We start from the raw sequence: 12,907 nt of genomic DNA, 5'->3' as shown, positions 1-12,907 counted from the left end.
CAACAAATTGCCTCATGTTTTATTCTTAATTCCACAAATTCTTTTTTTTTAGTCGCAGTATTGCTATGAATATTGAGCCCTATTTTTTTCCATGTGTGTGCATAAGCCATGCAGTTGACTCCAGCACAGTTTATACATGGATGCGAGTGCAGCTTTTCATGACCCTAATTTATTAAAGGAACAAATTCTCCAAGTTTACTGCAAAAGCCCCATGTGCTGTTTTCTTGAAGAGTCTCACTTCAGTGGTCACTAAAGGTTTATGGAGGAGAGAAAGAGGAAGGATTGCTCCAGATCAGTACCTGAGGTTGGTGGCCTTCCTCATGACTTCATCCTCATCTCACCCAACACTGGGAGGGAACAGCACAGCTCTGGCTTTTCTGTAATCTGGGTTGGCTGTGGGGAGTGGGTGAGTAGGTTTTGGCTGGCAGAGAGGCTGGGCAAAGGTAATTACTTGATGTAAACTGACCCACTTTGGCTGGCTTCAGCAGCATCATGTCCGGTCATCCACAAACATAGCCATCCATGAGTTGATTTCCTGGAAATTCCTATAAAAGCTGGGATTAACAGGAAAGGTTTATCCCACAGAAGAGTGATTAATGCATGTAGATATGTACATGCTTGTGAGGTGAATAGGATTTACCATAAGCTGCCTGCCTAATTCTGAGATTTAATCTTGTCCCATTAAAAACATAATATATTTTGCAACTGCATTCAGTGGGAGCATGATCTCTCTCAACATGCATTTAGGTTCAGTTGAGAATCATGCATTTTACCAACTCATCTAAGGGATACTCCCATGGACGCAGGCAATTGGATCAGTACACCCTGCAAACTTACAGCCCTCTTGTTGAGGGTTGTGGCAGTATAGCAAGTTTCACTTCAAAGAAGTAAACCACACCGTTTTAAGTTATTGTTACCAGTATATTACTCCTTTAATGTTATAATTCAATTAAAGGTAATCAGTTTAAGAAAGAATTTAGTTATCCAGGCAGCTCTTTTCATCCCACTGAAAAGATGAGAACAAGGAAAAGAGATTTCCTGGAGAAATCTTGTGCTTGTATGCTTTGTTCTTAAATTGATCCAGCTCATCTCACATGTGACATGTAAACCCTGTCCTGAAATGGACCCAGTCTGTTACTCCTTGCCCTTGTGGCAGGTAAGCCAATCCTTCTGCTGCAGATGAAGTGGATGAGCACGTGACTCAGCTGAGCAGTAGTTATTTCTCCGTATCTTCTGTCTCAGGTTGTTTTCCCTGTCAAGTAAAATATTAGGTCCTTCTTATTTTTCAGTAAATTGTGGTAGCGTTTTAAATGGAAGCTGTGTCTATTAATTGTGAATGTATTATCAGCTGCAGGCAAGACTATGTTGCAACAGGATGGAAATGCAGGAGACAGCCTTGCAGCATGTGGCCATTTCCACTCTCCCTAGAGTACTACAAATCTCAGATTTTATAATTCTGTACCCCAGAAAGTCACAAAGTCATGTGGAAAAAGATTTCTTTCCTCCAAGTGGCCATGTCCTGCTTATCTATGCTGCTGTCTGTGCTCTGATAGGAGGACCAGGAAAAGAATGAGACAGGTCCACTGTTGGATCTTTTCAGCAGGACTCACTGGCTTTCAGAGAACCAAAAAATTACTGAAATACCAGAATTACAGCATTATAGACTTTTTCTGTATATGAATATTCACTTCTAAAACATACTGGCTTCTTTTCTGCTTGCAGAGAATGTGGGGTGAGGAGGAAGGGTTACCTACTAAATCAACACATACGGAAATATATTGTGTTCATGGAAATTTTAATTTCTTTTTTCTTGGGGTCCTGAAGAGTTAGAACTCTTTCCTTCAGCTGAGAAAGGAATGGAAGCAAGTTCAAGCACACCCATTCAGTCTGACCAGTGCTCAAGGGAAAAATGCTGCCATAGCTCTCTAGTTGTATTGTATAACAAACAGCAGTGATGATAATTAAGGGGTACTTTAAAAGTGTTGTTTTGTATTAAAAAAATACGTCTTTCAGTTTTAACCCACTTTAAACACCAAGATTTTATGTATTTTCAGTGATTTTCAGAACTATTTTATGCTGAAAGGGCATAGCCACTGATTGTTACAGAAGGTATTTTGTACTTTTAAATACTTATAATCTTTATTCATCTATCACGCTTTTACCTGAATCAGCAGTAAAATCTCTGAAGTCAAAGGATAATTGCCAAAACAGCATTAACTTACTTTATCTGAATAAAAAAATAACCTTTGAAAAAGTACCTTGCAGCTAGACAGATTGACAAAATGCATCAATTATATTTTTGCTCACTTTATAATTACACTGCAGTAAGTGCACAGTGAACTTTACTACATGGTTGATTAACCATAAGGTTACTGCTATTAAGTCACTCTCAGAAACAACAACCTGGACTTTAATTTAAGAATATAACTCTGCACAACATCTGATCAAGTTTAAAAATCTGACATATCTATACAAGCTTCAATTTAAAGTTCACAAGTAAATGATAGCACCTTAATTGTAGCAAAGGGTTCCTATTGCTTCAGTCAGACACGCTGGGTATGTGAACAATCAGGTTTGGAAGAGCGCTTGGTATGTGTTAACCAGCACCAAAGGAAAGGCTTTTCCAGTGAACTCTAAATATCCCCTGTATCTTCATTTTTCTTGCATAGAAACAATCCTATGAAGAGCAGAGGAGGGAGCTGGGGTTGTGTAGCCTGGAGAAAAAGAGAAAAGGGGTGATCTTATCACACTACAACTGCTTGAAAGGAGGTTGTGGCCAGGTGGGGGTTGGTTTCTTCTGCCAGATAACAAGCAACAAGACAAGAGGAAATGAATTGGATATTTGGAAAAAATTCTGGAAGGATTTTCAAGCATTGGAAAAGGCTGTCCAGGAAAATGGTAAAGTCCCTGGAGGCATTCAAAAGGCATGTAGATGTGGCACTCGAGAGCATGGTTTAGTGGTGGACTTGGCAGTATTAGGTTTATGGCTGTACCCAATGATCTTAAAGGTATTTTCCAAAACTACCTAAATGATACTATAAAATGAAGTTCCAACTTCCATGGAATTAGGGTTGCAACACCAGGTGTACACTGATGATATTCCCACATATTTTTCTCAGATTATTGCAACTGGAAAAATATTTCTGTTTCTGTTAGCTCACTGACACTCTAGGCCCCCTTTATGTCTCCTGTTTTACTGACTTTGTATAATGCAAAAGTGTTGCTATGAAGTCATACCATGATGTTGTGTCTCTTTTTGACCTGCCCTGATGATTGTTTATGCTATGAGAGAAACAGTTTTGGACAACCTAAAACTGGACTATCTCTCAGTTTGAAAGAATAAAACTAAAAATAAAGTAGCAGCTTTCTGTGTAAGTGGTATCTAGGTGAGAAGAAAGAATAGCCTGGTACAGAGAAACTTGCCTAGGATGTAGGATGCACAAGACCACTCCAATATTTAGTCTCAACTTTTTATGTGAGATGGGGAATATTTACTAGGATGCCTGTTTGCCTCTGTTCCTGAGGTAGCAGCACTTCCTACTTTCACTGTGTATCAAAACCAGAAGTAAAACAAAGACTGTAAAATGATTCAACAGACAGAAAACAAGAAAATGCAAAAAAAATACAATAGAAATTAGAGATTATTCCCTTACATGTACCTGTGTTTGGAAAATGTATTATAACTGTGCTAAACTAGATTGAGAACAGCAAAATTCTTTAAAATATTACTATATAACTATACTATATTCTACTATGGATCAACCTGCTTTTTCATGCTAACATTTGGGTAATGGCAGCTAGACAGAGGTGAGCTCAGTTACTTCTCAGTATCTGAAATTTGATTTCTGCTCAAATTCATCAGAGCAAAATTTCTCTTATATGGGCCCTCCAAAACATGAAAACAATTGGAGTCAGGGCATTCTTGTGCAAAATGCCACCCACATGACACAAACTGAGGATCTGACATGTGATGTGGTAACTACTAATGAACTGAACTGAGTCTGATGAAGTGCCTTGGCTTTATAACCAATTTCCAGTCCTATAACATCTCCTCCTCATGGCCATGATTTCCTTCTTTGAGTGTATATTCTTTTTCATTCAAATCTTCTCCATGTGTCAAGAACATCATAAGAAGAAATTATGAAAATCATTGAGTGTAAAAATCCCCATTCCACTGTTTTACTAAAGCATTTAGAGTGAGAAAAATTAGGTGAATTCACATTTCACATGTGTTTAAATTCTTAATCTCACTGCTCTATCTGTATTAGTGAATACATTTACAGTAAGTTGTACTTTATAATATTTTGGCAGAACTGTTAGAAAAATTGTTATAAGCCCAGGAGTGGAACTGAACCATGAAAGCTAAACTGTAAGCTGCTGCAAAGCTGGGTTATTAGTATGACAGAATAAAATTTCACACACACAAAAGCTTCTAAGCTGTGATATTTTGAAAGCAAGAAGAGAGCAGTGGGGAAGGGTAATCTAAGTCATCTATGTTCCCTCTGATATTTCACTGAATGCTGCCATAATAATATGTTGGTTTTGTCTGTTCTGTTTTTCAGGCATTTGGTGATGTTGGTGAAGCAAGTCTTTTGTGTAAAGTGAGCACAGATCAGGAGCATAAAAGAGAAAAGGACAGTGTGCTGTGTACATCTGCACTTATCAAGCTGAGGGAGAGGAAAAAGAGTACAGCAAGGTGGAAAGGTATTCTTTTCAGTTTCTATAGATAGATGAAAAACCTAACAATCCCGATACCTAAGCATAAAACGATAGGAGGGATGGAAAAAAGCAAATAATTTTAGAACAATTTCTTTTGGAAAGGCTAGGGTGTGATCAGTGACAGCTGAATTCATAGTTGTGTTTTCCAATGTGTCTTCATCCCTGGGTAGTTTCATCAGCTGTTGCAAGGATCCTGAAGATTGAAGTTCTGTCCTTTACCCAAACACTGTCACACTTTCCACTCAGAATCCTAATATAGTAATGCAATCCAGAGTGATCTAACTTAGGCAAGCATTTAAATTATGTTAGGGGCAGGCTTAAATCAGTTATTGTATATATATATATATATATTTAGGTATGTGTCCAGACATATTAGTCTAAGTGCAAAAGTCCAAATCTCTCAGACTTGTATTGTGTTTTCCACTGTGTATTGAGAGCCACTGGCCCCCTCACTGTGCCTAGGGAAGTACATGCAGAATGGAACATCTCTGCCAGGTTTTCAGCGAAGTTGCTCCTGACCAAAGGTAGTATCAGGGCATTTGATGACAGAGCGCTATGGAACACGCTGAGTGTCCTTAGGCATCACTGTTATTATGAGATATCAATTTCCTCTTGTTGCTTATCAAAGCTCATTGTAGCTGGCTCTATAAGATCTCTGCACTCAGCTGAGTCCTATCACTGTCAGTTTTCCAATGCCCTCTAAGGAGTAAAATTCATTTAAAGCACCTTATGTTACTTTAAAATTTACAGTAATCTTGTTTGCTAACAGAGAAACCTTGAAAAGTTCACACGAGCACAAAAGACACCTTTTTTAAGTAAATCTGGTAAATTTAGTGCATGGGCTCTTGCTCCTATACCCCTTTCGTTGGGGGAGGGAGGTCATACACTGTCATTGGTGTATTTGTGTCATGTCTTTCTCTACATCCTTTTTTCTAATCCAGGAAATCACATTGTGTCTGACAAGAGCTAGTTCCTGCAGTAACACGGCCTGTGGAGTTGTTTACATTGTGATCCACATCCATGGAATGGCTACTGTCTGATAGGATTTACGTTTCTGATGGCCACATCTCTGCCCATGCACTGTTGTCCTGCGAATGCCTTTTTCGTAGCTCTTCTGTGGCTTCAACAAGCTGTGCAGTGTGGTGAACTCACGGGATCAGATCACAGATTGGATCATGAAAACATAATTATTTAATGTGACTTTCTTTCCCTTCCCAGCTGTGGGACATTGCTAGATTTCGTAGGTTTGCTTGTTTCTGCTTTTTCAGCTTTGCTTGTACCTGTTAGCTGTTGTGCAGAAAATATTGCTGATTTGTCTTTCAGGTTTCGTGACTAAAACATTGACAGTTTTCAGTAATTGTTCAAAGCACAACACTATTGTAATTGCAAGACTATAAGAATGCCCAGAAAAGGAGCAATGATGACTTCATCCACCAGTTCTGTAGCCAAGTCCCAACATGCTGCAAAATTTACAAGATCCAAGAGACCATTTTTTCTGAGGTTTTTGAGGTGGCCATACCTGCTTCCCTGTGAGCTACAGCACCTTAAAGCAACCTGAAGGTTATGTTCATGCTTTCTTAGAAGTATTAAAGTTAGAACCAGTCAGTGCCTATTCTATTTGGATCCATACAAATGTACAGAAATTGTCCATGCCCCAAAGGCAAGAACTATGAGAGAAAACCGAAGAAGGTGGGAAGGGGAACACAGGCAAGAAAGGTGAAATCATTTGTGCAAGGCCATCTAAGTCAGAGGTGAATGGAGAAATACAGGGCAGACTACCAGCATCGTGAGTCTGTCTTCCCTTTTTGTCCTTAAAATGAAGCTAGAAACTGGAAGAAACTTACCTTACTGCTATTTTGAATCGTTTATGTAAAATTCTGTAGTCAAGGTAGTAATCAGTGACATTTTTCTAGCATGCTATGATTTTCTGGTGTCCCTTTGTTCACACTGTTACGGTAAAAGTTTGTCAGATGCATTTATCTTTTTAAGATCTTACTCAATATCTTAAGCATTGTTGATTAATAGCATTACTTAAATCTATAATTCTCATCCACCTGCATAAACATTAAATTGCATTAGGTAGTAACCTAAAGGTTTAAATGTCACTCCTGAGCACAGTTTTAGTTTGGGAATGCAAGATAGCAGTTTGGTTTCCACTTCTTCAATTGTTTTTTTCTTTTTTTCCAGTTTATTTGTGTGCATGTGCATACTTCTGTGGTTATTTTATGACTTATGCTCAGGCAGAAATGGTGTTTAAAAACTTCTGAATATCTACAAGAATTGATGTGATTTTTGTGGCTTTTAATTCATAAGATATTACTTGGATTACTTCTCTCTGTCATAACTGGAATAAAATTGCCTTTTAATGTTTGCTTTGCTTGTTGACACTTGAAACTTTTTTACATAAGTTTGGAAAAGAAACTAACTGAAGAGAAACCACCCAGTAACCTATTGCAGTTTCAGGGTGACAGTATCAAGATGCTTTGGGCAGTATCTTACTATGTCCATCTTCCTGGCCTCAGCTTTAGCATGAGGCCAGCATGACTGACTATAATGGTAAAAATCGCTCTGGCCAATACCATACCCTGAGTTTCTCACCACTGAGTTGAGATATCCTAGTCTAGTTCTGTGAGATTTTAACTTTGGTGTTGTTAATACAGTATTGGGACTGACTTTATGTGTGGAACCACACAGTTCTGACAGGACTGTGTTGATTTTTCCGACAAATGTGGAGCTGTACTGAAACTTTGTTTATCATAAAGGACTTGACTGACAACTTTTATTCCTGCAGTTATGTTGAAATGTCTCCACTGAATTTCATTTGATCTAGGATGTACAATTCTGTACATTACATATTTGTGAAAGCTGAATTTAAAGTATGTTTAAATATTAGGTATATTTATCTTATTTTTTAATGTAGCATCCTACCTACTAATTTTGATTGCTTGCATCTTATGAGTTCCCATGTTTGTTGGTTAATGTGCAGTGGGTGGCATTGGCTTTGAAATTGTTTTCTGAAGTGCTCCTATCAGCAGCATTATCCATAATGCTCAGTTACAGTTAGATAGTAATTTCCTGTCTATGCAGTGTTCCTTTGCAACAATTTTCTCCTGTGTAGCTATATATATGTAGTCATTACTTAAAAGTGTAAATAAAGAATCCTTTTAGTGGTGTAGTTTCCCTGGGTACCTACTGTGCTCTTATTATCTAAAACATACTCCCCATCTGTAGTTCTGTTCTATTAAAGGATGAAGACATAACTATGAATTAAAAATTAAAATGCTTGTTGTAGATTGGAGAGCAGGAACTATTAGAATATATCTGGTGCTAGGCTTCCAGTACAGTAGATAGATTACACTGAGCACCAGTTAAGCAAGGGGATGAAAAATGAGTGATTTTCATCATTCAGTTAAATATAGTGCTAAGTGGTATGTGCTAGCATTAAAAGCAAATTACTTAGCACTTCACCAATCACAGCATGAGAGCATTCCATTGGAAACAGTATTTTCAGTGATGCTCAGTCCTCAGTTTTATTAAATAAATCCACTGTTAATGCTTAAGGAAGCAGTAGAAGATGTATTGCTATGATAATAAAAAGATTGAAAATGTAAAAATAAAGAGAAGCAGTACCTCATTTTAATGAATGTGCTAAGAAATCCTCCCTCTCTCTTAACAACAAAACTCCAAAGTGCTGGTAGATCTATAATTTCCTGTAATTTCTTTAGGTCTCTTCCTTCCTTCCTAATGAATATGACCTTTCCTTTTTTTTCCTCCCTTTTTTATAATGACATCTTTTTTTCTCATAAATCTGCTGCCATGTCACCGAACATTTTGATGAGCTTCTCTGATTCCCTCTTATATCTCCTTGATAGAATATTATTATCTAGTTATCTAAAGATGGGGAGCCTGATTCTCAGCAAAAGTACTTTTTGGCTGCTCAGTTAAAGACAATGGAGGTGTGAGAATTTACAGCACAAGAGATTTGACATGGTTTTTGGCTGCCTTTATATCATGTAGCAACATTATTTCCTCCACAGCAATGGGCATTGGAAGACACTCAAATCTGTTGTCTGAACACATGGAAGATGTGAATAGTCATAAACTTTTCGGAGTCTCAAACCATTCCTAAGTCACTGCCACCTCCTAAACAGGAGTCAGGAGCTACACAAAAAAACTCTTGGGAATGACATGTGCAGGAGGTGGTCCAAGGTCTGAGCCACAGATTCATCTTCACCAGCTAGATCAAATGTTAAAAGGACATAAAATTACAGTTCAGATGTAAAAATTACAAGATCAATGAGCCTATGCATGAGGCTATTTTGAGTACTTCATTTCCCCTGTAGTGTCATTCTTTGCATAATCCAGTTCTGAGTTTTCTCTTATGACTAGGTTTGAGGGCTGTTTAATTTTGTTTGGCTGACATGTAGTCCATTTCCTCATGGCAGTCCTTACAGTGCTGTTCTTTGCACTGGCAGCTGGGAAGGTGCTGCTGCCATGCTGTTGTTTGGCCATTGCTGGGGCATGCTCACACTCTTTCTCCAACATTCCCCTCCTCCCCGGTAGGCTGGGCATGGGCAAGCTGGGTGGGGACACAGCCAAGACAGCTGACTCCAAGAGACCAAAAGGATATTCCATACCATAAGGCACCTGTTCAGCAACAGCAGCTAAAAGAAAGCAGGACAAAAGGGCAGCATTCAGTATTTATGACATTTGTGTTCTGGAGCAACCGCTGCAAATACCCGCTGCTTCCCAAGAAGTGGCCAGACGTTGCCTGCTGATGGGAAGTAGAGAATAAAATCTTGTGTTTTCCTTTGCTGCCAATTTATGAAGCTGCCTTTATCTTGACCCATGAGGGTTTTTTCCATCTTATCTTCTCCCCCATACCCTGCTATGAAGAAGAGTAATAGAGCAGCTTGGTGGGACTTTGATGTCCGATCAAGGACACCGATAAAGAGAAACATGTAGGAAGTGATGTAGTTCTTCTATTTTTAGTACAAATGTTGACTGGAGATGTTTTGAGTTTTCTTGTGGCCCTAAATTTCTGTGGTTCTGTGGAAATCATGTGATCTTCTCAAAACAGGTACTCTTTCCACTGTTGCTTAATGTGTGCTTAATATTTTAGTGAAATAAGTATATTATTATGCAGCAGAAGTCTTTTTATTGATAGTGTAGCATAATGATATTAGACCTGAAAGAAATATTTTGCAAAATCTAGACCTATTTCAAAAAGTTCCTTGTGAAAAATAAAATGGGTCCTTTAAAAAAAAAAAATTTAAAAAATGAGGCATTTAAGCAATGCTTTCTTCCTTTCATGCAGTAGACTTTTTATTCTCATTTCCCTATCTTTTTCTACTTAAATATACACTTCAAAATTGACCTTTTTTTCCTCCCCTGTTTTACTAGAGCTTTATTCAAAGTACTTCCTCAAGCCTTAGCAAATTTTCTTTCTTTTTTTTTTTTTTTTTTTTTTTTTACCAGTAGAACATTTCCTTCTCAAAATATTTGAGACCATGATATTGAACATAGATTTCAAACCATGAAAACATAGAATTGCTTTTCTTCATTTTCCTTGCTGGCACATAATGGTTCTGATGCATCTTCCCGGGGTATGCCAATCCTGTCATATACACTAATATGAAATAATGACACAAGGTTGACTTAACTAGACATAATAGGGCATTTTTCTAAAACATTCTGTATGGGAGGTATATGCACAGACCTTGCTACTTGTTAATGAAATTGGAAAACTTCTTCATCTGAACTATGACATATATTTATAATAGCCTCGTACTCCAAAGGCATGGAGCCTTTACAAAATAAAATAATAAAAATTAAATAATGAAAGGATTTTTTTTCTCTTCATGTTTCAGATGAATTTTAGAATTTCACCATTCACAGTGAATTTGGAGCAGGAACAGCTATGATTGTGTCTGAAATCAGTGCAAGAATATGCATGTATATTTGTGCTCGTGTACAGAATGAGAGCAGGACAGACTTCAGTGGCGAGGCTCTGTATTTTAAACGTTTCCAAAGTTTTTTCTGTTGTTGATAATGTTTCAGTCTTTATTTTCTATCTTGGAATAAAACAAATCACTGTTTGAAGGTTTTTGTGTTTTCTCCAGATATTATCTGTGAATATATTAGAGAGGCTCTAAATATCAGAGAACACGCTTTACTTTTTTTTATAATATCTTTCAAATTAGAGATGAAAAAGCCTAAATTTTTAATTTTTAATGATTTTTTTCATTAACAAGTGGTGGACAGGAACGGGTTGTGGCCCCTGATTCCCCTCAGCTCCCCCTCCTCCTCCCGCTCTTTTTTAAGCACTGAGAAACTTACCACGTTACATTGACCCACCAACAGCTCTTAGATGCTGATTTTCATTATGAACCAGTGACCTCATGCATATGTATCTACCTTATCAGGTACACAACATTTTACCTGATTCTGGGGCTGAGTGTGTCAGCTAAGGGCTTGTCTCTGCCCCTCTGACAGCCTGAGGGATTTTAGAAGGCATGTCAAAAGAGCCAATACAGGCATGGATTTGTCCAAAATGAAAATGTCTATGAGCACAGACTAAGATGCTGCATTCAGGTTGTTAATTTCTAGCTTTCCTTTTCTACCCTTGCTATTGTTGTGGACACAATCTCCTTTAAGCACAGCTGTGCCACCTGAAGAGATCATCTACAGTTGCTTTTTCATGCAGGAGAAGTTCCCATGGGAGCTTTCCCTCACCCATTTGAGATTGAGCAGCAAATACCTTCTGCTTCAGCTGCTCAAGCCTCACAGGACCACATTTAGCTGAAAGAGGCGAGAAAATGTTCACATGAGCAACTCTGCTAGCTGTTCTGAATGCTGTCATCTCTGGGAGAAAGGTGGTGAGGACAGGTGGAGTGATGCTGCCATCCAACACAACTGAGACTGAAGTGGATTTCTGACCTGTATGTGTGTATGTCAGGTTTAAAGGTTTATTTGGAAGTCCTGTGTTTCTTATTTGATTATGAATGTTGTGAGTGATAAGACAGACCTTGAGGTAGGAGTCCTTGCAGACAGCCTACTGGCTGGGGAAAAAACATGGACTTTAGCACACATTTTAGACAGAGATGAAAAAGAAAGCTGCAAGTGTGTGCAGATTACATGACATAAAATGTAATTTATGAGGTTTTTTATTATTATTGTCATTATCCTTTCAATTATATACTCTGCTGCTGAGAAACTCAACCTGTGCCTAATTTACCACTCACATAGCTTGGGGTAAGAGTAGCGCTAAAATGGGAGTTGCCAACCAGCTTCAGCCTTAACAACACTGAAGAAGGAACGGAAGCCTCTGTATGTTCCCTGAACACAGTGGACATCAGCCTTAAGCAAATAGGATAATGGTTTCCTATTAAGAGTGCCAGCAGCTCTGCGAAGCTGTGCAAAGTTCTGTGTGCTGGAAAAGGAGTCGCTTTCACTCTGCAGGCTGCATTTCCAAGCCCACTCGACCAGGCCATACACAGTCCCGGATTTTATACTCCTGGGTAGGACAAAATAAAAAGATGCTGAGATAGATACTGCTTTGAGTGAGAGAACTTCTCAAGGCTTCTGATCAGATGGGACATGAATAGGAGAAAAAAGGGGCTTCCTACAAGGTCAGAGCTTTGTCAGCGAATGCTACAGTATTTCTACTAGCTCTCCAGAAAGGAGAGTGATTTGCCCGGGTAATTAGGTCACGATTGTAGTAGTTTGGCCTCCTTTTATCCTTGTTATGTGGATAACTCAGATTTACTTTTTCTCCTCCATGGACTCAGCAGTACAATTTCAAAATTGACATGGTGCTTATCAGAAGTTAGTAATTGGAGAGTGCAACCCATTTGTTTGATAAAACTGAACTGTTCATTTTTGGCTTCTAAAAGATAATAGGCATTGTTCCTTCTTTGACATTTGATTTTAATGGCTGTAATGTTGCTCCTGTCTCAGCAGCTATATGTCTGGGTGTTTTCCTTGACTCCATGCTTCCTCTGCAGGCTTCAGGAGACTGTTTTTAACACTTTAGCTTCAAGAGTAGTTTCCTCACTCCTCCATATGCTGCTGTATCTTGTAGAGCTGGCAAAGGCAGGGGTGGATTAAAGCTGAAGGCAGAGGTACAGGTTTTCTCAGGCCTGCATTACTCTAGTTTATTTAGAAATAATGTAATCATAAAAAATCC

At 38.4% G+C, this 12,907-nt stretch overlaps 1 protein-coding gene across 1 annotated transcript in view; it reads left to right on the top strand.

Moving 5' to 3' along the window:
* Window positions 1-6,320, top strand: part of LOC137471478 (uncharacterized) — a 158,771-nt gene extending 152,451 nt beyond the window's left edge. Inside the window, exons 21-22 of the mRNA XM_068185896.1 lie at window positions 4,563-4,704; window positions 5,661-6,320. Coding sequence (XP_068041997.1) covers window positions 4,563-4,704; window positions 5,661-5,689 — 171 coding nt within the window. The 3' untranslated portion in view covers window positions 5,690-6,320. The remainder of the gene's footprint in view (window positions 1-4,562; window positions 4,705-5,660) is intronic.
* Window positions 6,321-12,907: the final 6,587 nt, after the last annotated feature.

The sequence above is a fragment of the Anomalospiza imberbis genome, chromosome 1 (genome assembly GCF_031753505.1).
Source record: "Anomalospiza imberbis isolate Cuckoo-Finch-1a 21T00152 chromosome 1, ASM3175350v1, whole genome shotgun sequence".
Taxonomy (NCBI): Eukaryota; Metazoa; Chordata; class Aves; order Passeriformes; family Viduidae; genus Anomalospiza; species Anomalospiza imberbis.
This window is presented reverse-complemented; position numbering and strand designations above follow the sequence as displayed.